The sequence below is a fragment of the Cariama cristata genome, unplaced genomic scaffold (assembly GCF_000690535.1).
Source record: "Cariama cristata isolate BGI_N322 unplaced genomic scaffold, ASM69053v1 scaffold11124, whole genome shotgun sequence".
Lineage (NCBI taxonomy): Eukaryota > Metazoa > Chordata > Aves > Cariamiformes > Cariamidae > Cariama > Cariama cristata.
Genome location: NW_009612398.1, coordinates 12,893 through 40,070, shown reverse-complemented (window position 1 = coordinate 40,070; position 27,178 = coordinate 12,893). Strand labels below are relative to the sequence as shown.

General features: G+C 36.0%; 1 protein-coding gene across 1 annotated transcript in view; it reads right to left on the bottom strand.

The window, feature by feature from the left end:
- CLEC16A (C-type lectin domain family 16, member A) overlaps window positions 1-27,178 on the bottom strand; it is a 71,824-nt gene that overhangs the window by 38,176 nt on the left and 6,470 nt on the right. The window contains 10 exon segments of the mRNA XM_009698616.1: window positions 2,388-2,516; window positions 4,755-4,805; window positions 6,056-6,100; window positions 6,589-6,698; window positions 8,339-8,461; window positions 12,764-12,864; window positions 15,960-16,089; window positions 17,494-17,722; window positions 23,050-23,163; window positions 25,645-25,698. Of these exon segments, the coding sequence (XP_009696918.1) occupies window positions 2,388-2,516; window positions 4,755-4,805; window positions 6,056-6,100; window positions 6,589-6,698; window positions 8,339-8,461; window positions 12,764-12,864; window positions 15,960-16,089; window positions 17,494-17,722; window positions 23,050-23,163; window positions 25,645-25,698 (1,086 nt within the window).

The window sequence follows — 27,178 nt, the reverse complement described above, 5'->3', positions numbered from 1 at the left end:
TTCCCTCCTAGACAGAGCATTAGTTTTCTTCACATACACTGCCTATAAAACTAATGCTACTCATCTCTAAACGTGTAATCCTATTTACTGCACAATAACCTACGGGAGTAGGAAAGAAAATTAGAACTTTAGCCTTTGCAAGAAAAAAAAAAAAATCAAGAACATCAGATAAAGGGAACTACACTGTGCTTCCTACAATACTGATAGCCCTCAGTTTGCTAGCAATATCAATATAAACCCAATAGCATGTGATTTGTGACTTCCTATAACATTTTATTAGACCTCAATAAAACTGTAGTGGCCTAGAATTTTTTTCAGCTAACTTCTGTTTTCTTGGTTAAGTAAGAACAAAAATGAATTGCTATCTACATTAAAGAACTATGCATTATGATGAGGTATACTTTGCCCTGATTCCTTCATTTATATACACATACCATGTGCAAAGAAATAGCAATTTGCAGGGCAACCTACCAGTATCTTATTACTTTCCCATAAAATAGTGTTCTCACAGGTAGTTCAAAGCCATTTCTTAAAGTCTTTGCTTGCTATATATTCCAAGGTGCAGAGTTCAAGACCCATACTGTTCATTACTTCCCAAATAAGCACATAAAGGAGTTTGCATTATCCTAGGTAACAAGTAAGCAGTACCATCTTTAGGGCTACAGAAATCAGAAAGATGCAACCAACAAGCAGTAACTGGACTATCAACAATTCAAAAGAACATCTGACTCTGGGCAGAAGGCTTGATCAAGCAGTAGCAGCTAATTTCAGAAAGCAGCCTAACAACTTCTGGTCATTTTAATGTTTTAAGTCAGAAGGGTTGGCTGTCTGGATATTGGAGATGTGCCTTTGATAACTCAATAGATAACCAATTTCTGAGAGTTCCTCCTAAAGTTGTTAAGAGGAGAAGAATTGCCACTTAGAGGGACTTTCTATAGCAAAAGAAGCAGCAACAGCCTAAAAAGATCTGATCTCTAACAGCTAAGAACTCATGATATAATCAAAGTACAGGACTTCTTCACTTGCTAGTTAAATAAAACTTGAGAACTTCTCTTGAATCATGCCATGCGATGCTCAGAATTGAGTCACTACCCATTTGAAACTGTCAGCAAAAAGGACCTCCAACAGGTTAAGCAGCAGCAGCAATATCACAAGATACATCTGAAGTTCAGCATATTTTATGGTAATTCAGCCAAAGAGAGGTAGCCTAGCTGGAAGAAAGTAGCATAGGAATTCTAAGAAATTCTAAAACTTCTAGAACAATGCGATTGGGGGAGCAACAAGGAAGCATTCTGGGAGTTCTTGCTGATGAGCAAGACCCTTCCATCCCAAAGAATTTACAGGAATATGTATTGATTTTTGAATTTCCACCAACAGAAGTTAAGCTATTCCTTATTTAGCACATGAAAAACCATGGAGCACTCAGCTTCCATTAACGTGCATTTCTAAGTATCATTCTGTTAAAATGCCTCAGAGAGAATTCTAGGAAGCATTTTTGCTTTCTAAGAACAATACTTTTCAAGATAATTCACTGCACTTTATCAAACTTAACTTGCTGTGATAACAAAAGTTGTGTGGCTTATAATAAGTAATAAATACAGAAGTTTTCAGAAGATTCCTGGAAATACGTTTTTTCTTCAAGAATATTTGAATATACTTACACATACACTTTACATAAATGCAAAGCTACCCGAAGAACAGCACTCTTCAAATAATGATGTCATGCAGTAATATATCTTTAAGACTTACTGGCACTGCTAAGCTTATAGGACACTGCCAGATAAGGGCCCAGAACTGATTACCCCAAGAATGCTGCTGCTAATGTTGTTATTCAGGTCAGCATCACCTCTACAGACTGTGTCACTCAAAAATAGATATTTTGCTATTTTTTTCCTCACTCTCAAGATCTCTATCATGAATTACTTCAGCAAGATGAGCACTCCTGAGTAGAATTATATTTTTTGCTATGTCTAGAAACACAAGCAACACGAAGCCAGCCAGCCTTCCAGTGGAGATTCTTACTATAGGAATATAATGAAAGATAGACTGAGATACCAGATCACAAAAGGAATCTGACAATATATTAATGAGTGTCATCAAAATGCCTTTTTATGTACGTCTCCATATTCTAAAAAATTAAAACCCCAGTGTAAGAACGTATTGAATTGACTGGACACAAGAAATTGTAGAGAAAAAGCTTCTCCACTGGGACAAGTAAATATTATATACTTTACACACAGGTCTGTCTTCATCAAGTCTTTATGATTTTATGAATGAAGCTTCCAATCAAGCAGCTTTCAAGGAAAAACATTTCTATTTCTAGAATTGTTCAAAGCCTTTGGCATCATTCTGTCACGAACAAATGTAAGAAAAATAGTCTTACTCACTCTTCGTGTTCTTTCCACATCTCCACAAGGCAATCTTTTCACAAAATCAATACCAGTTAGTGGTGTCCCCGTTGGGGGCAACAATATTGAGGCATCCATCATCAAGTACTCTACATTCATGGGTTTAATCTAAAAAAAAAAATATTTTAACATTGATTACTATACAGAATAATAAGCATTTGCATCTTTACCTGCAAATATAACTCATGGTTGCACATTTTAAGAGGAAGGAATTGTTACAGAGTTCCAAGGATTTCTAATACCACACATCTTATTTTAAGCTCCTTACATGCAATCTCTATTTTATATTTGCTCATCATTCCCTAACACGCTGTGGAAGTTTCCACACTGAAAAAAACACAGGAAAAGACTCTGAAAGATTAAAGAAGGAAAGCTATGAGTACTAAAAACCAAAGTCTGTCAGGTTTGATTTTAAGTGTTGACTCAAATTTGTGATTACTTCAATCACAAGAAAAGTTTCCCATATCTTTCTCTCTCCAAAAAGAACTCTCCATTCTCTAATAAGGCAATAACTTTCACACTAGACAATTCCCTTCAATCTTGCCACTAAGAGAGTCTCTCCCTTACATGGTTACTTATTTTCATGACTACATGATGTCCGAAATATCTATCCTTCTGTACCTTTGGGCAATTTCATCCAAGTTCATTATATACACACACACTAGAGACATGAGCTTCTTTTTGCCAGAAAGCCAGCTGGAATGGCTAAAGCATACAAAAGCCCTTCCCACAGCTTGTACAACACTCTGCATAGAAGAAAAATGCAGTCATATGGGCATTCCAAAACAGCCAACTGTAACTGGAAGCATTCCTGGTCACTTTGCCACAGTCAGATACCATAAAAGAAGCAGGCTTAATCAAGGTCCAGAATTTTCACAGTGCAGTCTTGAACTGCTGCCTTGCACACATATAACTTAAAAATAGTCTTTAGTCAACTATTCTGACCTCAGAACGACTCATCTTCAGTGTCTAAAACACTGGATTAATGAATTCAATTAGTATGTAGAAGATACAAAAATCTACATAGACAATGAGAACAAATGAGAACACAGAACTAAAATTTCTAACAAGTAAATAACTACTTCAGATGCAATTCACATGTATGCTGGTTTAAACAGCATTTTACATCATAAAGGGGAAGAATATTAAAACAGGAAACATTGCTGAAAGTAAAAATACTAAGGACTACAGTATTTAATTGCTCCTCTGAACTTGTTATCATCTATCATTAATGAAGACAGAACTTTTTCCTTCCTTTGCCATTCAGACAGAGTAAGCATACTTCTGCCTTTGCAGAAGCTCTATACCATGTTATTTACACAACTCATCTGACAAGACAACATCCATGTTACTTAGCACTTAAATCATCCTGCCCAGCAAGCCATTTGCCAGCTAGGCAAATAAACATGCTTTAAGGAAAACAAAGGTTAAATTCCAGGGTGTAGCTCTGTCTTTTAAGGCAAATAAAAAAAAAAAAAGCAGTCTCAGAAATAGAGATACCACAGAAAAACCTAAATGTATACTAAACTTCCAACATAAAAACGATGCTAGTATCGGTGCCACTTCTCAAACTAGAAGTACAGTAATACTTAACTACTAAAAAATTAAATGTTTCACTAAATACTTCTCTTATTTAGGCTGGTAAGATATGTGCAAAATGCTTCCCATATTAAAAGACTTACTGCAACACACCAACTGTAGATTGTGCTTTTTCAAAAAGACAAATAGTGGCTGTTCATTAAATCCCTGTACCACTGTGGAAAAAAAAAATCTGTAACTGACTACTCCAAGTATTATCATCTGAATTCTAACCTAAGAATTGAAACAGACAATAAGTTTTAAAACACGTTTACAAGTTAAATACAAACTGTCTGAGATTAAGTTTGGTAATCTTAAAACTTTCACAGATGGTACCACGGCACAGGTAGTACCTCTCCTATTTGCTCGCTAGAACCCTGTTCTCTGCTGGTAAGTAAAGTGGTACCACTCAAAACTGAAACCTTGCTGGGCTTCAGAAACATATAGGAAGATTTTCACATTGCTTAGTAACTAGGAAAAAAAAATTAACCCAAAGTCTCATTTCCCAGGATAAAGTAATTTTTGTATGTCACTTTCAGAAAGTAATGGGCTTTTATTTAATAAAGACCTGTGAAATTTTACATAAATGATTTATGTAAGTGTAGACACAACCCTTCAGAGACAAAAAAAACCTCACCCACATTTTGTTATTCTGCTCCTGGAAAAAAAGATACCAGCATTCTCAGTAGTTATCAATAAGTACTTGTTCTTGTTCCCATGTTGTATCTGTGTTTGAGGATTCGGCAGGGCAGAACGGGTGTTACTTACCGTCATACTCCGGTATTCATCTTCAAACATATCCAGAAAAATTTCTTCTCCCTTTCAAAAAGAAAAAAAAAAAAAAAGGACATGGACATATCATGAATCCTTATGGCTATGGACCCACACTTGTTTGGTTTTGTTTAATTATGTACTGAGTGCTCCTGTCCAGGTGCTGGCAGCAGGTCTGCACAGATGTCTGTGAGGAGAGGCCAGGGCTGCTGCGTGCTGGACACAACCAGTTCCAGCCATCTCCAACAGCCCCACTGCAGGACACAGCCCAACCCTTCAGCAAAACTAATGGCACCTCTGGGAAAACACGTTTCAGAAAGAGAGAGAGATTCCTCTGCAGCCCATGGAGAGGACCATGGTGGAGTAGATATCCACACTGCAGCATTAGAGCAGGCAGATATGCCCTGAAGGAACCGCAGTCTGTGGAGGACCCACACCGACGCAGATTTTTTTCCTGAAGGACTACAGCCCACGGAGGAGAGTACCCAGACTGGGGCAGGGGAAAAGCCTGAGGAGGAAGAAGCATCAGAGATGAACTGTTACGGACTGACCCCAAACCCCCCTTTCCCATCCCTCCTGCACCACTCAGCAGGGGGAGAAGGTAGAAGCATCAGGAATGAAGGAGCAAAGTTGAGCCTGGAAAATGGCAGGGGTGGGAGGAAGTTGTTGTTTTAATTTGTCTTTGTTTCTTACTATCTAAATTTATTTTAATTGGCAATAAGTTAATTTTTGCCAAGTTGGGTCTGTTTTGCCCATTGATTTTAGACACTTGAAAACTGTCATGGATTTATCGTTCCTTATATAGAACTTAATGTCTAGGATAAACATTTTATTTCTCTCATCATTTATAATATATAAAAAAAAGGCAAAAAGCTGCAGAGGTCTCCAATAAGAGAAAAAGGTTAAGTAAAATTTTAGATCATCATTTCAGATAAGACACAAATAAAAAATAATGCCAAAAAGAAACACATTCCATACTAGTGTCAATGACAAAATCCCAGAAATGTTGTAATAGTGTGGCTCTGTTCCATGACACATAGCAGTTGGAACAAACGCACATGACTGCTACCTTGACCTCCAGTACTAACCCTGTGAGACTTCTAACAGCCTTTTTGTGACGTATGTCAGTGTGGTACAGGAAGGGCAGGAAAGGAAAGGAAACACTTCTTTCTCTATCACAATTATGGAGTTCCCATCTTAAAAAAATGAGCTGCCTTGGGCACTACTGGGCTGCAGACTTGCTTCTAATTCACCATTACATAAAGGATTTTTTTTATTACAGCATTTTGTATATATACCTTATAGAAACGACGAAGGAGATGAACACTTTCTTCCCTTGCACCCTAGAAAAAACAATTGTGTTTCAGGAAATATATACACTATTTACTCAAAATTCACATTTAAAAACACCCAAAAACTCATACAGAAGATACTGTCTATTAATATCCCCATACTCATAGCTTTCAGCCCACAATTTGATAGAACACAGCACTTAAGAAAAAACAGCTTACGTGAGCTTGTTACTTTCAAAAGCACTTTTCTTGACATTGTTGAGATGGATGACATAACAAATTTCAGAGAGTAAATTAAACATAATCCTGCTTGAGAAGTTAGAGTTTAAATAGCAAAGTAACTGCAAAGCTGAGAACAGAACATGCGGTATTGATTCTTTACCTTCACTGCACAGAGCCACCAATGGAAAGATGTTCTAGAAGCTCAAATTTCACATTTATGCTTATTGCAATCAGAAATGAAACAAATTTATTCAACTATACTACAAGACTCAAAGACAAGTAATGCTGTGACTGGTACTTTGAAAGAAAATACTAACCTCAAGGCAAGCAAGGTGAACATCTTTTATGATGCTGCCATTCTTAGAAAACACAAGTTGCTTCAGCAAGAGGCAGCCAAGTTCTAAAGTTGCCAAACGGATTTTTCCATCTATGAAAAGAAAATTTCAATATACAAAATAGTAGCAGTTTAAGTATTGCTCTTCTCATTACCCAATGTTTTTAAATGTTTCTACTCTTCTCTGCAATTGTCATAAACTTTGCCCCTCTGTCATACACACCCTATCTGACAATGATAAGTACTTATGCTGGCTTACAATGCTGATGGCTATTAAAAAAAAAATAGAACTGGAAGAGTAATTTAAACTAGAAGAAAATTTAAAGCAGAACTATGTGATCAGAAGGCAATAAAGATTACTACTATTAGAAAAGCAGCCAAAACCAATGCCTTTATCAATCTAAGCACAGGTTGAATTACACTAAAATTACAAAAGAATCACAGATATTTGCTATAAAGTTACAAAATTAAAGGAAATTTTGTATATAGCATACTAATAATGCTTAGCTTTTCCTTAAAAAAGTCCAAAGGATGCAGATACAGCTTGGACGTGAGAATCTAGAGAAGTCACAGTGAAAGAATGCATTGAGATTTTAAGCTTATAGTTTCAGAAGGATTTAAAGAAAAAAATATATTAGAAATGTACAGTCTGAGCTCAGTAATCAATACTAAGACAATATACCCGAGACAGACATCTTAGCTTTTGATCCAACTTCCATCTACTATTTTACAAGTTAGCACTATGCCGCCAGAACCTAAAGATAGACAAAACTCAGTAACTCCAAACAAAAAATGAGATGTTCTACACAGCATTTAGTGAGCTTAATGAAAACTTACTATTTCCACCCTTCCCCAGAAGTGTTTTTGTTTAAATAAATGCATTTCCTCATCTTGTACTCTCTCCTTCTACAGTATGCACAAACTCTTTTTACATAAATGTGCTTTTAACCTGTGACTGCCACATCAGCAGAATGAGTTAATGCTCTGTAGATCACTCTTGCGAGTCAAACAAGCATTAGATTTTATTCAGCAGGCAGGAATTTGATAGTGCGTCAGTTTCACGGGAAAACCAGTTCTACTCCTTTGAAGTTTTAAGAGGGGAAAGTGGGGGAAGAAGAGCTGTGGCTTGAACAAAAATGATGTTTCCATGGAATAGGTCACTGAGCCTTGTATCCCTCATTTCACAAAAAAGTTGAAGTCAAGAAAAAAAACCCACATTTTCTACAAAACTGTTCAGAACTGAAAATACAATCTGCAATTAAAAAAAAAAACAAACATGGGAAAATTTGCTATCACCTATAGAGACAAAAGACTGCTGTAAGCAAAGGGTACCATATAGTTTCCAAGAGTACTTCTCCACTGGAATTACTTTTGCAAACAAAGGTGCCACAGATCACATTTTCAGGATGAAATCCTACATTAAGCTGAAATCACTACACATCTCATTGTTTTTGTTTATTCAAACCCACCAAAATTAGGGATTAAGACAACAGATCCCTGCATAGTTTGGAGTACAAAAACAACTACTCAACAGAAATCCAGAGTTTCTGATTCCTCAACAACCAAGGAAAAGCTGACAGTTGTCTTTCACAGACCATATCTACTTACTGTTCACCAAAGAGCATGCTAAACAGTCACTTTCTCCTCAAAGAGAAGAGGCTAGGAAGCATTTTTTTTTTCCCCATCTTCAAAAACTTCAGTTTGGCAAAAAAAAATAATCGGGAAAGTGATACCTGGTTGTGCAGCATAATTCATTATCCTGATAAGCCCTTCTGCAAGTACATGATTATATGAATTTCTCTCCTCAGCATGTTGAGCTGGAAGTTGAATTCTCTCCAGTTTCATTGGGTCAATTCCTTTTGGGGGGGATGAAGGAAGAAAGGTAAATTAGAGAACAGGAGTATGCCTCGAGATAAGTATTGAATAGACTGTACCAGTTTTCTCAGAAGAGTGTAATTAGCAATACAAAACTAGGTAAGTTAGTTTTCACTTTCTATTACAAGGAAAAAAGGAACAACAGAGAGACTAAACACATTTACATATCACTGAAAAATCTCAGCCTTAAACGTAGCCTACTGGGTGAAGACACTCAAATCCCAAAGTGGTTGGTGACATCCAAACCACTTTGATGCACCTGGAATTCTCAGACTATTTGTTTGCATCTAAATCAAATTAAAGTCAAGCCATATATCTGAAGAGCATAAAGGCTAAAGGGGAAAAGATGAAAGTTTGATTTTAAATTCTGCTTTGGTAGCAAGCGATCAGTTCATGTATGTTCTATAAAAAAGAAATTTTATTTTGTAAGTCACAGCCTCTTATTCACTACCCTCCCCAGCACACATCATAGATTCTCACTGATGACTTGTATAAGGAAACTAAACCCATCTTTCTTCAACCTATTCCTCTAAAACAGTAAAGTTATTTCTCAGAATAGACTGGTTACTGTAAGACCTCTTAGTACAAAACACATTTATGGACTGCTGAGGATTTTCCTGTCCTTGTTCTAAAGAATGGTAATAAACAACCCCATAGAACAGAAGATGACTATATTGCAGTTTATAGTTTCTTCCAACCCTGAACTTGTAAGTTAACTCTACATAATAATGCCACTTGTGACATCTGATTTATTTCTTCACTAAGCATATGTATTTTGAACAATTAATAAAGGTCTGTTTGAAGATTAATGACAGTGATATGAATGTTCTCCATCATGGTAATACCAAAGCAAGGGGGTTGGAGGAAGGAAGCATTTAAGGAACCAGGGCAGAGTATCAGCATTCACAACAATCTGACAGTTTAGTGAAGAGCTACAGTATTCCTTCTGGAAAGGAAAGCTGATTATGAGTAACATTTCTCAGAGAGTATCTATGTGCAGATTAAGCTCTCACAGAAGGAGATGGTCATTAACCAGCAGAAAACCATTAAGGAGAATAAGAAAACATGGGGGAAGACTGAGGCAAGATCAGGCAAGTGCTCAATGAAGTGGTCAAATTGAAATCACGGTGAAAGAATTCATATTCAACACCTTTCATTTGGTTGTCTGCCTGCCAAGGATGTAGAGTTCTGCATTCTGGAGAGACAGTACATGCTCTAGCAACATATATGAAGGGCTCCTTCTGGGATTAAAGATCTCTCAGATACCATTTACAACAGATCTGTTTAGCTGCATACATGTACCTCTTGGGATTCTTTCTTCCTGTTCACACAGATACTTCTTGCTGGTGAAAATCAAGCATATTTTCTTTAAACTCATTCAAGAACACAGTGCAAAATGCAGACTCGGTATCCAAATGGAAGGAGTCATGATCAAAACCCTCAATAGGGCATCTACATTTACTGACGGAGACCGAGAAGGCTGCTCCCTTAGAAGCAAGGTCTGAAATCAAAGTGCTTGGTTAAGCTAGGGCAATTTGGATTTTTTAAAATGTGTTCTGTTGTAGCCTCCTCCACAGTGCTAGAATGAGCAGCACTCAGGGTGGGGGGGGCAGGGGGAAGGTGAAATTCAACCTGACCAGCTAAAGAATTAGAAACATATCTGAAACAGCCAATATACTGAAATAGAAAACCGCAACTCATTTTCCTGTGGTGTAGAGGGGACAAGCTTGTGTTGCATTCAGTCACAAGAAACCATCCTAAATTTCCAACTCACTACTTGTTTGTTTGAACTGATTCAAGCACTCACTACAGCCTTTACTATCTCTGTCAGAAAGACAGTAAATAGATAATCATATCCTAAACACAGAACTCCTAGAGATTTATTACTTATTGAAACTGGGAAAACAACTTGACCTCTCCATGTTTGGAGAGAGACCTTCATGCACTTTTACAAAAGAAAAGGATCACCGACCCATACCCTGAGAAAGTCTGTAAGCAGACAGATCTCTTGCATTACACTGAATTCAGATCTAAACACTAGCTCCAGCCTAATCCTGAGGCACCTTCCACGACTGATACTGAATTTGGTGTAGAAAGGAGCAGCTCTACAGCTCCTGAGCTTTTAAAGAACAACCTTCCGCTCTTGCATCAAACAGGGACATTAAATCAGCAGCTTGTAAAACCCTTCCTCTTCAAGACACAGAGGCAGTCATTCCATGGCCCTCCAGGTTGAAAGCAGCCTATTACAGGGCACAAGAGTTGGTGAAAGACAGTGAAGACCAAAACTGTATGTCATTATCTGTTTAGTACCTAAGATCTAGGGTCAAGGATGTGGGGAGAAAGGAAAATAGCTTCCAAAGAGCAACAGGCTAACGTAAATTGTTGACAAGGAAAGCCAATGAGCATAGCCTAAAGAATTTTTCATTTAGAGAGGGTTAATGTGACTACCAAAGAATGAAGTGTAGATTTTGACCCCTTAAAGGCATAACAGGTATCTCCAGTTTTAGGGCCAGTACACTTTTAGTCTCCTAAAAGGTAGATATTTCACTGCCTGTTTCTCTTGGTAACCCTGAATATTGGGTGAAAAATAAACAGACTAAGGAGCAAAAAGTTGCATCTGCTTCATTCCTCACTGTTTACAGCAGTATTATAGACGTAAGCAAATCATCTTTGAAACAAGGGAGGATATCAGACTTTTTTCCTGGGAACAGGATATTCCTGAACAGGAAGAATGACTAATTACACTGAAAGCAAATACAGCAGGCTGAAGGCCTATGGTCTTAAATAGAAGAATTCTTAAGAAATACAATCCTAGAGTGCACGCTTACTCCTTTACAATGATGTTGAAAGACTTCTGGGGACTCCCTGAAGCTGCAATAGTTAAAACAGTTACTTTAGCTATTCACAGCTTCAACTAATCAATTTTAAGAGAAGAGAATTCATCTGTGACATCAGCGTTTTCTAGCACAGTGATGCTCAAAAGTTCCTTGGGGAAAGACTTGTTCTGGAAGAAGTATACTGGTTGCAGGGCAGGGGTTGGGAAATCAAAGATGCCAGTAAGAGAGGGCTAGAGCATCGCAAGGCTGTAGTGCTATCTTTGGTGATATCGGTTGTATTATTATCTCTTGTCATAAGAGACTGTGAAAGCCCTGAAACTGTCTGCAAATTATAATCTCAGAGAATAATTCCTTCATTCTTGGAAAAAGATAAGGCCATCGAGAGGATGGAGGAAACGAGGGGCTCAGCTTAGCTAGTTCCCTCAACACTCTCATTTCCACTCTACTTGCCTTTAGATGTACCTTGAAGCTAGAACAGAATCTTACTTTTAAGCATGCCATCACACCTGATGCTATTTTGCTCAGTTTACTGTAGCAGTTGATTCATTTAAATTACTAGTATGTTATAGAAACTATCCTCATAAGCAGAAAGTAACTTAAATTCAGCTCTCAATTCCCAAAACATACAATTATTCATATGTATGAGATGTTTACATTATTGCTCCATAAGGAATCTATTTTAAAAGATAAATAGCAAAAAAGCTAATCATAATCATCCTTTAGAAAAGATTACTTATTCTCATAATGTCTGAATTATAACGAAGTACACATTTAGCATAGTTTTGCTAGTTTATAAAATAGTCCAGGCTCCTTGGGAGACTTGCAAGATGCATTACAACACAGAACACCAACAACTTCCAACAAGCTTTCAATCAATTATGGCACAATGCATGAGAAAGCTGTTGAGGAATTGCATAGTATAAAATTACTGAAGGACTGTCAAAGCTGGATAGAAACAGGCAATACATTACTTCCATAATCACATCTGATTCTCAGGCTGTGTGCATTATCTATATGTTTAAAGTATGCAAAGATTTAATTTTAACATATGGGGACAAGTTTTACAACATTTTGTACTTGGTTTACATGTAGCAATCACAGTACATGCAAAGTAGGAAAGAACTGGATCCCATATATATGGAGACTGAATATAGTGGGCTTCAACTGAAATTAAGATATTAAAAATGAAACTCAATAATCCTATGCCAATTCCAAGAAACCTACGGAAGAAAAGTTATCTGTTGTTTACAAAGCTTTCTACCAAATCATTCTTAAAAATGTGATCCTTAGCAATTGTTTTACTTACAGCATACTTATTTCTGCCTCCACCACATAAATAATTTCTCACCATTGAAGGCATGCACAAACATGAGTTACAAACAGATTGTGCTTGTCTAAAATCACATGTCTATTTAGTTTTCTCTGGAAAAAGCAAAAATTGCTTACCTTTGTTGTGTGACATTGCATATAAAAGACAGAGCACAAAGAGGGCATAGTAATCATCTTCAGCACAGTCCAGCGCATTATAGACCATATCAAGAAAAGGCCTGTGGAAAGGAGTAATTTTTAAATGGTTAAGAAGGAAAAGGCCATATCTACAGAAAAATGAGTTAACTATCTTGTTCTACATGTAGCTAATGGAAACGGCAAATCTACAGTAATGCACATTTTCAGGCATTAAACAAAAATTAATCTGTTTAAGAGTACTCAGATTATAGCCATGCCTTGTATTTACATTCTAACATCATTTCTGATGTTTTAATGGGATTTGTTACATAATATCGTCCCAAGAATTGATTGTTCACACATTTACTGGGTTGTTTGTAGCACATTTAGTATGTATGCAGAAGCACTGTACAGGTTGTTTTAAGCGTATACATACGTTAACTTCAAGGAGTTGCTATCATTGTCACATTAAAAAAAAGACTACCTCAAAACTCAAGTCAAAATTTCCCACGACGTTCCTATTGTAAATCTCAAAAGACAACAAAGATTCAAGCAAAAACAGCCTAAAGAATTGGCAATATTGAAAATAAACCAAGAGTGCCTTCAGTCTTCCTAAGCATTAAACAAGCCCTACAAGCCTCATGACATTCTGAAACAGGATGCTTTACAAACAGGGAAGGGAGTTCAGCTTCAAGATCTATGGAAGAAAGAGAACCACGATACCTGCTTTCAAGATTATTAAAATACTTAAATGCTAGATAACACTAGGTTTGTTGTCAGACCAATAGATGGTAATTACCCTAAAAACTGACCTATGATGTAAAAGTAGTATTTATTTTAATTGTATTAAAACCAATGGTTTAGGAGGTCAAAGCTGCAGAAATATCAGTAGCTGTTCCATTAACACCAATATTACATGGTATTAGACGACTTCTGTAATCTCTAATGCATTTTTCATTGCTTTTCCCTGACATACTACTTAGATTTGTGAAATTACATAACTTAAAAAAATATGATTACAGCAGTGAGAGAAATAATTTTCATTCCAGATGCTTCTTCACAGCATCCATCTATCTGCATTATCAGAGTCTCAATCGCAATAATCTGAAGCCGAAACAACTTCTAGGAAGTTCATCAACAGGTCCTCATACAGACTAAATACAGGATAGACCCAGAAAAACTTCAGCTGTAAGAAAGCAGCAACAGAAGGCACAACGTAGCATGAAGGTTTCACATACTGAAAAACAACTTTGCTACATAGCATATCACAAAAGAAAGTTAATTTAGAACAAGCCTTTAGACTTAAACTTTCCAGTAGTGAGTCAGATCACAATAAAATTACACCAAAAATACTTAAACTTTCTCTTTTATGTTCTTCACAGTAGTAAAAAGGCTAAGGGAAATTGAAAGCTTGACTTACCTTTTACAGCTACAGATTTTAAACTGCAAACTGTGCTGTTTTCCATTCATTTTTCAAAAACTATCATACAATTTTTAAAAACCACTTTTAATATTAAATACTATATGGCAAGTATTTTCAAATTTATTTCTTAACTCATAAGCATTTTTTTTCCTTTACTATCCTTTTACTAGTGACTTGATAGAAGAAACAGATCAAAACCCATACAAGTATTCTTCAAATTACTTATTCTTGTGGAGTATGTCCACAATTGAAGACTGCAACACATTAGGAATCACTATCATCACAATCATTAATGATTACTCCAGTTATGGAAGTTTCTCCCACTTCAAGCATGGAATAAAAGATCGCTGCATTTTCCACTACCACATGGCACCTTATCCACGTGGCTCATCTTATCCACAAGACTCTGTGATTCCAACCAGTGTAGGAAAGAAACTATACCTACTTGAGCAAATTTCTTCAGAGATTTAGCTACTGTTTCAAATACTACATTTGGCTTATAGAATAACACAAAATCTTAAGCTATAGCAACTTATCCACTGAGACTTCAAAAAATTCATGTACAAAACTAAGGCCAGAAATGCCCTACACAAGGTCTAACCTTATTTTAAAAATATTTTTAGGTCCGCAGGTTCTTTGATGCTGTTTATTTTTAGAAAAGATGCAGGATGCTGTCAGATCATATCTACAGATCAGAAGAATCCTGAAATGCAGACATTTGCTAAATACATTGACATCTCACCTGTAAGTACTTTGCACATTTTAAGACCTGAGCATCCCCAGTTGCTTTAGTATTCAATGTAGTCACTGCCAACTTCTTTCTAAAAGGCATTTGGCACACATTTTAGTCAAAATATCAATAATCTAGAACAATGTATTTTAAAGCCAGTTCAAGTCAAGGTTCAATTTCACTTTTATAATGAAATTAAATGTTATCTTTATTAATCAATGTGATCTAAGCTACATCAAAGCTATAATGGAGACAGAATGAAATTCTGGGAATACCAGGCAGCATTTCCCAAGTTTAAAAATAAATCTGAAATCCTATTAAACATGTGCATTTCCCCAAGGGACATATTTGCAATTACTTTTGTGTCAGAGATGGCATGTTCAGTTTCATTTCTTTAGCACTCTAATAACAAGAACGCAAAATTCTTACTGAGAAAGCATGTTATGGATATTTTATAGATCCAAGTTTAAATTTTTAAGTTGAGGCAATTTCTGCTCCCAGAAACACTTAAAAACTGCATTTCCAAGAGAAGTTTTCAATAACCCTGAGATATACTAATGGACCTTGGAAACTGTACATAGGTTAGTAAGGTTTATTCGTAACTACTACTACTACTAAAATTCTGCAAAATCCAGCCCTGAACTGAGGAATTTTCCTTGTTTTTTTCCTATAGATATGACCATAAATATCATTAAAAAAACAACCTCTGGCTTAATTTAGAGGTTTAGAAAAGTCCAGAATGAAAACATTTACATTCTGGTTTTATTGTGTTAATATTCTGTAATTTAACTTTACCAACTGAAGGCACCACAATTGCCACAAAGGAAAGCACGAACTTTACAAAGGAACAGGACCATTTCCAAAACCGATCAGTAGAGAGGCCATATCCCATTTTTCTGTTGCCTCACTTATTTGTCATCCACAAGAATGTCTGTAATTTTAATTGGAGGCAGATTTGAAACACCCCTTAAGAGAAGTGAGAGTGTTAACGGAAGGGCAACTAATGGAGTAAACTAGCAAAATATATTACAGTTCCTTTATACCTGTTCCAGTTTGTTATCTCACTCCCAGAGGCAGCTGCACTCTTTTCTTCATCTGTTGTATTCTGTTCTGTCACAGTAGAGATAGACAATTCTGATAGTTTACATCTCTCCATGATTACCATCTCTATTTCTAAAAAAAAAAAAACCACACACCAAAAAACACCAAAATTTGGTATTTTTAACAAACAGTTATCACAAGCTCTTTCATATTTTCCATTCCACATTAAAAGTGACTGATTCAACTACATGTAACAGGTATAACCATAACCTCGGAAAGATTAATGAATTAATAGATGTAGGCAAATTTTCTTCCTAATAAAATAGTTTGCTTACATTTCTTTAAGGAAATTAACTCCTTTAGGAAAATTATACATATATGTGTAAAGAAAATATACAGATTATTTTGGCAAATAAACAGGCAACAGTAATCCCTCTCTCCTCCAAACCACAGGAAGAAAAAACATAGAACTTCTTTCTGGAAAAAAAATTTCTTTGTGAAAAAGCTGGTGAGATCGGGGCACGGGTGGACATCAAGTTTCACAGAGGGTGTAAACAGGTCTCTACAATTACAGCAAACAGGATACCTGGTCCCAAGTGCTTTTTACCTATTGGCTTTAAGTATTAGGACCAAATCTAGCTTTTGCTTAAGAATTTGGACAAAGACAACTACTAAATGCACCAGTTTAAACAGCAGATCATGTCATATTTTCTGCAAATCATAGTAGACAATACATCATCAGTTATTTGACACCATTTGAGGAAAGTCTTCTCAAACTGACTGTTTACCTAAATCAAAAAGCAATTATGTTTGGAGAGTGCTGACAAAGCATAAAGGTTTTGGTTTCCATTGCTTGCATGCAATTCTGCCAGATTTTTCTCTGTGTATGTCTAAAGTAAAGACTAGCTTCTGACATACATCTTTCTAATACTTACTAACTAGTAAAATAAACAGTTACAATAGGCTGTAAGACCCCTCATCCTATAAAACCAATTCTTAAGGTTAGCTTTACAACAAAAATCCTGAAAACACGCAATTAAAAAAAAAATCTATAGATGTTTTCTTCAGTTTTGAACTACTTAATATCTTCTTCTACCATGTACTGTCACTTTTAGCACACTTGTTGAATTTTATCACTGAAACATGCATAAAATACTCCCAACCATCTTAAAAGGAAAAGTGGCTACACCATTTGCCTTACCACAGAAGGTAAAGTTACAAAGTTGTGAAGTCTACTTTAAAGTGCACCATAATCATGTACACCTAGGTGCAAGGCATGCATCTGTGACAAGGGTAAAGCCTACAGGAAGATATGAAAACACTTTCGTAGTTTTTAATCAGATTAGAAGTACATGTTCTGACAGAAGGATTTAACATGATAAAAAAAATACAGCCAAAGATTGAAACAAATTCAATAGTCCCACATTTTCCTAGTGTAACAAGAAAACAAGTCACATAACAGATCACAACTAGGTCCATCCAGTAAATAAAAGTATCCAAATTGCAAGCATCATTTTTATTTGCTGGTATACGCACCTTCATTTTCACTGCTTGTTCTGATGCCCTTTGAACTTGCTTCTGTACCTTTAGTTTTTTCCAGGTCATCTTGATTATCTTCAGATCCTCTCTCCTCTTCATCTTCTTCACCAACATTTTTATAGTTGGGTCTTTTCTGCACCCTCTTCTTTCCCTTCTGTTTGTTAATTTCAAGAGATCTCTCAAGTGTTTCTGTTGGTTTTATGAAACATCTGATACTTGATTTTGCCTGTAAATTTGAAGAGTTTACACTGAGTTATAGCAAGATATTTTAACTCTAATTGATAAAGAAACTTCAGTTCATATAGAAGAGCATTTTTAGAATGTAAATTAGCATACTACTTACAAATCTCAAATCCAAATTAAAATAAAGAAAGCAGACCTCAAGTTGTATCAAATCATCAGTAGGACAATTATCTCCAAAGTAACACATCCTAAAGATCTATCATTTAAAAAGTATGCCATCTTGAGACAAGAAGATATAGAACTACCCACTTGATCAATAGAAGCTCATTATATTTTTTCGCTTCTTTAAACTTTCTTAACAGGTGAGACAGTTAGTACATACAAAATTAAGACGCCTTTTGTAAAAATGATAAAGGCAGCAACATCCAAAGTGCATGTTGACAGCAATGTATTAATATTGAATACACTCTTTAAATGTCTTTGGCAGTAGCAAGGACAAAAATCAATGCTCTATGCCACGAGCTTTTTTTTGAATCTCAAGCTTTCCTCAACAGCATACCAGTCCTTGTATCAACTATGAACAAATGGCACTGACATTGACTTTTTTTGGGCCTCCAGACATTGACTTATCAAGTCCAGAAAACCAACACCACTTCATTTGTCAGACTTCAATATACTTGTGCTCTACCCAAAGGTATCAGAGCTTTATCTTTCAAGTCAAACTACTGGTTTTGGACAAGGTGGCAAACAGTATTCAAACAATACCTGATTCTCCTGATTATTAATTTACAGAGCAAGAAAATACATTTAGATGACAAATTCCTCCCAGAGGAAATAAGTATCTCCAGAAGTCTGTGCCATCCTAACAACAGAGAACAATGTATTTTTACAGAAAGACACAAGACACTACAAGAAGTTCTGTGACTAGCAGGACTAACAAAACTTGGTTTCCTACAGTTTTGCAGATTGTTTCTGAGCTGTGATGCTTAACCCTTCTCACTTGCTAGGCCTGCCAGTGGGATTACCAGAGTACATGCTCTCTCTGTCTCTCACCCAGCGCTATAAACATTGATCGGCCAAACCTCTCTGTTACCAAGAGGTGAAATACATGGTTTGGGGGCTTCCTGCCAACTCAGGTTTATGCTGAACAAGACTGCTACAGAAACTTCACTACCTTTCAGGCCTCAATACTTCAATCACATTTAGCTGACGCTGGCTAAAGGGTTAAAGACTACAGTAAATACAAAACTGATTCCATTCCTTGCTTAAGGTGACTCAAGTACAATAAGCATTGAAGATGAGTGCAAAGAGAACTCAGAGAAAAAGTTTGGAAAAATTCCTCCCTTTGCTTAATAATGAACACCTATACATTAAAAAAAACCCACAGAGATTAGGAAAAGATCTGGGAAGAAGCCTTCTACAAATCAAAAAGCCAAAAAGTTTCTCTGAATCTTCTGACTTTTTTAAAAAGGTTTTCAGAAATCTTGCATAAGTCACCTTACACTTGGCACTGAAACAAACCATGTAGTAGGAAGAATCTTTCACAATACCAAAAAAACCCACAATGTGAAATTTATCACACTTATGTCCCCCAGTAACCTCTCTGATATATTTTTAGTCTGATCAAACTGCAATATAGGAAGATTATAAAACAACCAGAGTTACAACCAGATTACCTTTTATTGATGGCTTCTGGCCAGAAGTCATAAGAAAAGGGAAGAACACGTTAAGTTCTATTCTTTAAGGAAAAAAGAAAAGTAGCATGCAAGTTGCATAATGCATTTTCCCATTCCTGCATTCACTTCTTACAATTGCGTCCTAGAATCTTGTAGCTACTTTCTTTATGAAGGATGCATGTACTTAACACCCTTGCATTTCTAATATGCTCTTAGCCATATAAGCAAAATAACAGAACAGACCAGTAGACAGTGATGTGCCCATTAAGCACTGGTCCACCATGCTCTAGTCCACCTCGAGAAAGAATGCCAAGAAAAAGTCAACATATACATTCTGTTCTGCTAAATATAACTAGGTTATATATTTTAAAAATTCTAAAAAGCAGACTTAAAATTAATTTACATAGCATACGGTTTATCTAAGTTGATTATACAGTTTGAGACACTGCTGTTTCATACTTATAAAATGTCTTTCAACCATATTTTTAATTGTGGTTTATCTTGTGCAATGTGTGCTAGTAAAACAAGGCAATACCAGTAACAACTTTTACAGGAAAGAGAAAGTAGGTTAAAGACGAAACCAAGAAAATGAAATAGGTAGAACTGGACCACATCCGAATTCTGCGGGAAAGCAGATCTCACAGGAAGTAAGGTAAACCTTAGTGCAATGACTGCTAACAAGTTTAAATACATTCTGTTGGCTGTACATATTCAACTCTCATCATGGGATAAGAGTTAGTATGTCTTCTGATGCCACCTAAAAACAGAAACACAGGGAAAAAAACTTTCAGGTAAAGAACCTGTTCAACAGAGGCTGGGCAATCATTACTGCCCTATGATGTTCAGCAGATCTCCATGGGTAGCTAATTGTCAATTCACAAGCTATCAGCAGTGATAGCTGCTGGTGATTTTTTCCACAAATTGATTTCTAGTAAAAAGTATCATTTGTTCCTGTCATGACAAGTACCATTGTTCTTTTGCCCTAAATAACTCTGGATATGTTGCATTTATATGCAGCAACTGCAACCCTTCTCAGCTTTTATTTTTGTTAAGTATTCTTTATTCATTTAGTCTCCTATCATGAGGACATGTGACCCTGCTTCTGCTAATTTCATTCCATACTCTCTATACCTCATTCCACTTTAATTATTCTCATTAGGAAGATGAATTTAGAGGTTCTACTTACTTTGGGTTTTAGAAACTATATGTAGTTAGAAAATGACAGTTACACTTCGATTTAAATATATCAAGACATCTCAGTTACAAGAGATGAACAGTGTTAGGTACAGAGCAGAGGTTTAGAGATAACTGTGGCTCACCATAACACACAGAGATATCCCCAAAACAAGCAGCTTAGGAGAGTATCAGAATGATTACCATGGGAAATTATAACAGAAAGGAAGTAGTAAAAGATGAATTTGGGTCTGACTTAAGAACAAACACAATTCTAAACTCAGTCAAAAAAGTTAAAAAACTTGCTCATCACTTTTCTCTAGTAACCCCAGAACAAGCAGTTCTAAAGTACCTTCTGAAATAGCTTCCCTTATTCAACAGAAGTTTGTCATTTCTTTGCAACAGAATGCATGACAGAAGTAACTTTGCAATGAACCTGTTACATCTTAAGAGTCAAAAGAACAGCCCCTGAAATGGCTAACAATGCTCAAAATTCAACCTTCTGCTCTAACAAGTCCTATCACAAAGCAACAAGAAACTGCCTCACCTTTACTTGTCTATGCCTCCGTATCTACAGCTGACTTTAGCATCACTGCATTGAATTGTGTATCAGTAGAAAACACCATGTAATATATGCAGTAGTTCATACTCATCAACTGAGAGCAGCTCACTTGATAGCTCCCCTCCCTGGAAGTAGGGCATGGAGCTCTTCAGCTGAAGATGACTCCCCACTCTTTCTGCAAATAACCAACCTTCACTGGCAGGTTTTCTGACAGTACAGGTTTTCCCCTCCAAGCTTTCACTGACGAATGTCATTGCATTTGCTAATAACTAAAGTTTCTCCCATGGAATGTTTTTTCCTCATCCACCAAAGTGCCACTGCTCTGCCCTCCCTGTAACAAAGCTCCACCTACAGCAGTTTCACTAAGTGTCTATCCTAAAAAGCCAATACTCCTCCTATCTACTACCTGTTCAGGTTCTGACAGAACTATCAGTTTACATACCATGAGGACACACTTTTAAGATCAGTAAGAGGCAGCAAGCTAAATAGTATTACAAACATAAGAGAATAGATGAACAGAAGTTTATAGGAAACCCCTAGTATTTCTAACATTACTGCAAGCACTCAAACATATGCTACAGATATTTTGCAACTCTGTAGAGTAACTATGACAGGAAAAAAAAAAATCTCACTTCTGCAACAACTGGTGCCCCACCTTCTCACCACAAATTTCCTAGTAACAAAGCTGCTTCTGCACAAGTAACACACACGACATTCAGTATGCAGCTAGCAGGTGGTCAGATATTTGCTAACACAAGTAAGAGATTGCTTTATCTTAAAGCATTCAGTCAGCTCAACCATTCCACTGTAGTTTTTTCTAAAAAATATTAGGTTCTAAATATCAAGGCCAACAGTACAAACTACCAGAACCCAAAAGCTACTGGCTAAGATCAGCCCACACAGCTTTCACTGCACAGTAGGAAGAAATTTGGAAAAGTTGACTTGTATCATGGAAGAGTTGACGCATATCTCCCCCTTGAAACTCTCAAAGCTACAGCCACTGCTGGGAAAGAATGTGCATATGAACCAATCTACTGCTTGTTATAAATTAAACATTCAGTCAGTAACTCTTTGCTGACCAGTCAGACATTAGGGGACGTGTTCAATCTTTAGACAGAACTACAGTCAGAAGCCTCTTAATGAAAGCAAAGTCATATCCCTTCTTATTACCATCCCCAAATAGGCCTTTAAAAAGTAACAAGCAAACATTTCACAAGCTGTGAAACCCACAACAAAAGGCAAAAAATCATATACGTGACAGACTTAAACAACATCTAGCAACATCTAAACAGGATTAAATCTGAAGGTAGAAGGGCAATGACAAAGTGACAGCACTCCCATTTATTTATGGCTGGTCTACATTCCCTAATGCACGCTGATGCACACTTTTCATAGATGATCAGTGTTACTGCTAAAACACTGGGAATATTCAGATGAAAAAAAAATCTTTATTTCCTTCTGTATCCAAAGGTTTTACCATAAGGCCAGGTATTTTTCCTACGTCTCTCATTTCTACCACAAGTTGGGTAAGGAAACAATTTCACAGAAAAGTTGTGATGACTCATTTCTATGTCACTATCAAAGAGCTGATAAAACCTGAACGCAGAAGACTAGATTACAAAAATGTCCTATCAAAATGACGGAAGCCTTTGCAGTGTCTGACCCCCACAGAAGAAACTTAAGTATTCTAATTTGTGTCCTACACATTCTTATACCACTACCCAGAATACATATGCATGCACAAAAATACTGCCACTCTGACAAGAACATAATACAATAAGTAGCATGGAGCATCTTTCTGCTATCGTGTCCAACAACAAAAGCTGAAATATCCTATTGCTGCTCTTCTCTCCTAAACACAATCACCTTAGCTTACCAGTTTCTGGATATCTGATTTTGTTTTTCAAGTATTTTCTTTGCCTCTAAAAAAGAAATGTTAAAGATTAGTTGGCCACTTACCGAGTTTGTTTGTATATCTTGCTCAACTTTAGAAGAAAACACCGAGAGGTCACCATTAAGTATAACCTCAGCCAATGAGTTCACCAAAGGGGCGTAATGTATAATTAGAAAAACCTATTAAAAGAAGGGTGGAAAGAAACATCAGACATATATTACAGAATACACTCAGTTTCACAGTTTCAGTCACTGAACATACTTCTTTGACCTTGTTAAACTGGTATCTTGTTTACATATACAGTAAAATACAATTGGTAACCCTGATAGTTAATGAAATCTACTTCAAAATACAGGAGACCATAAACCTCTCTACAGCTATTTGACCTTTCTCTACATTTTAAGCTACCCAGTTTTAATAATTCTCCATACTCTTCCCTCCTCCTGAGAAATGTAAATTCTCTCTCCTCATCAGCTTTGAGATGGAAGTTGTATAATATCCTACCAAAAAAACCCAAATTAAAACTGCTCCAGAAAATTGGTTTTTTTGAGAAACTACACAAACTGATTATGGTACACAGCGTCCACTGACCTTCTCACATGTCAACAACTGGCAGGATTCCAGTAAGTTCTGTGCTGTGCATGCAGCCACTTCGCAGTGATTCATGAGTAAATGTCATGCAATAGGCAGAACTGGATCAGAAGCAGCTTTTCTGGCTATGAAATTGCAACGAATTATGGTCTAGCTACAAAGCAGCTACATAACACAGGAAAAGGGGCCATACCAGCTATATCATTAAAGCACTTATCCAGAAGTGCTTCGGTGCTTTAACAGAGTTCTCTGTTTACACTAACCACTCTATTTTGTGACAAGGCTTCCAAGGTTGGGCCAGCAAACAATCGGCTTCTGGACAGAACCAGCTCAGGTTAGCAATAGCCTTATGTCAGGTTATATCAAAGCTGGATCCCTAAACAGTGGTTCTAGTTGAAAAAATCCCCAAATACTTTATAAAATCAGTAAACCTAAACATTGTTTCGATAATATTTAGCTGAACATGATCTCCACAGGTTTTCTGATTAAAGTCAGAACCATTCCAGGCCTTCAAAAGTGAAGTGACTATTAGCATGCACTGGTGACCTATGCAAAACTTCGGAAAGTCACAACACACTTCAGAAATACTTTGAACAGTCTCACAAATCACTTAAGCTGCTTCTAATTCAGAAAGTGTAGCTCAACTATATACAGGCATGTTTTGGCATAAGTACGTTACACGTTCACTTTGTGAACTAGTACTAGTCTTTCAAGCACTTGTCTCCAATATATAAGTAATGCCTAAAGTGTATGCCTGGTATCAGTAATTGAAATAGTTAAGAAGGTTTCTCGGATACTCATTGTATACTTTTTCAGATCCCACTTCATCAAAGACAGACTCTAGTCAAAAGAGGTGGAAAAAGATGCATTTCTGTCAGTTACAGAAAAAGTAGCTTAATTTCCCACATCACATCCCATTCTGATACACAAAATGTGTTTCCAGTTTTTTACGGTTAGGAAAAAAGTTTCATCTTCTTTATTAAAAACAACAAAGAACATAGATGCAAATCTTGAAGTGACAGCTAGCCAATACTTCTGCTGAAATCAAAGAGGTTAAAAGAGGTCAACATATATAACTCTATGATGCAGATCCCTTGAGTTACAAAAAGCTGTTGCTCCTAAGGTTTTATCTGTGGTAAATAACTCCCACATCACCACAATTTTTTAGGTTTAAATTAAGAAGCATCAAATTGTATTAGCCTGAGGGGGGGGAATCACATTTTTTGGAAGAGTTCTTAAAAAAAAGATGATGAAATTATGGGCCAGTCCATAATAAAATGACTAATGTAAAATCATACATTCAAAGAAAAAAAAGTATAAGTTCTATGAATACAAGTCAAAACTATTTTCAGAGAACATAATTTAAGAAAACTATTGACATAGCAATGCACTGAAGACTACAGGGAAAAAAATATTATTTTGCTCTACAATTTAAAAAAAAAAATTAAAATCCACTCTAAAATTCTCTTCACTTGAAAATAAGTGCCAGAAACAAAAGGAGGTAGGATTGGTAAGAATAAGTAGTAACAAGTACTCAATTACAGATTTAAGATATACACATCATGAAATTCAAATTGTGAGAAAGTTTGAGGTTTTAGTGGTACTGTTTTTTGGGGGGTTTTGGAGTTTGTTTGTTTCCTTTTTTCAAAGCAACAACAACAACACAACCACCCAAACAAACCACATGAGCTCATCAGTCCCTCTATTTCTCAAAGAGGAAAATTCAGATCTAGAATCTTCCATAGCTTGGGCAGATTCAAAGTGCAATACAGCATTTACCTAAATTTCACCTGCAATTTTACTAAATTCTGTCCTAGCATGTTGCATGGCTCTCTTATGCACCACTTGTCAGGTGGTATACATCAACCATAACCACTGAATGCTGTAAAGACTATCTTGTGGTATGGAATCCTCAGGAGAATGATATTAACTCAAACAAGAAGCTGTTTCGTCTATCCATAAAAAGAAAATAATCTAGCTTTTTTTTAAAATTTTTAAATTTAATTGATAAATCATAACACTACTGCAATACATGTTCTGAAAAAGGACAAAATACTTAAAATACTTACTTGAGAAAGAAGATAGAGAGAAACTTGGAGACTTATTTTTGGACGCTCTCCACCCTACAGAAAAAAAGTGTTATAAAAATGCTGGTTTATTTATACAAAGTTAAAACATTTACACTGTTAAATATTTTAAATAAAATAAAACTTTTAATATTGTATTGTTCCACATTCTGCTACAAAATGTTCAGAAAGCATCACGCTCTTTAACACTCACTTTTTGTAAACGATTTCAAATGAAGACTCTCTGAATAAGCATAACGTTTAGTCTACACTCTAAGAAAATCTCTATTGATTACTGTCTTTCATAGTCACTTCGGTAAGTTAAATTTCACAAGTATCTGAGAAGTACATTGGTTTTCACTATGCTACCATACCTTCAAAAAGTACTCAGTTAACATTCGTTAAAGTCTGCTCTAAAAATTAGCTATTCAGAAGCAATGAAATATTACCCACATAATAAAAACACATTCTTGACAGACGCTTCACTAAATCAAGTAAATCACATTGGACAAAAATATTTGAAGTATAACTTGACCACAGAAGTGCTAAATTTAGATACCAGTAGTAGCGCAAATGTTTCTAAAAGTAAATTAGTGATACTTTAAAAACCATCATGAAATAAATTCATCTTATCTCAAGAGGCAAGAACAGCCCAATTTTACAATCGCAAATATCTCTGACCTCATGACATGCAGATTTTCTTACATGCATGCATGGAAAGAGTTAGAATAGCTGGAATGAAAGTAAAAGTTGGGAAGTCTGCTTCATCTTATTTCAATGTCCTTAACAGCAAGACAAGAAGTTGATTGTTACTCAATCTTCAGCACACATGCAATATACTGAATTCATCAACTTGCAAGAAACCTGACCTCTGGTTAATGAAAATATACTGAAATTCACAAAGCATTGTGTATCTGAAGAACAAACATAATTACAGAAGATTGAGAAGGGGGAAGGGAAAGGAAAAAAACAAAACCCAGAAACAAACTGAACAGTGATTTTTTTTTTTTTTAGAAGACAAGTGAATACAGGAACCTGTACAGGTTTTAAAAGAACAGTTTCTATTTCATTAAAAATTCGCTTTCCACTAAATTTAAAGGCTATGCTTTAAAAATAAATTCAACTATATCACATTCAAACACAGCTTATCTGCATCAAGTATCAAAACCGTAAATTTGTATTTTCTACCTGGAGTGGATTTTTACACCATGGAAAAGTTGTGCGTATACTGGGAAAAGGTATTATAAACTGCTTTTGCCAGGAGACAAGTTACCATATCAGAAAATGAAATCACACATCTCCAAGCGTGAGAGAAATTTAAACCCTGTTACAAAATCTGCAGCTCTTCTCATCTCCACTATTGTTAGCATTTAACAACCATGTAATCCAAAACAGTATTTGCTTGGTGAATAAAATATCATTTATTCTCCCCTTAAATTCAGTCTCATGGTATTTGCCCTACAGTCACTGTATTTAAGCTGTTTCATGTAAAACACACAAACATATATAGACAGTATTAAGCCTACTACAGAATATA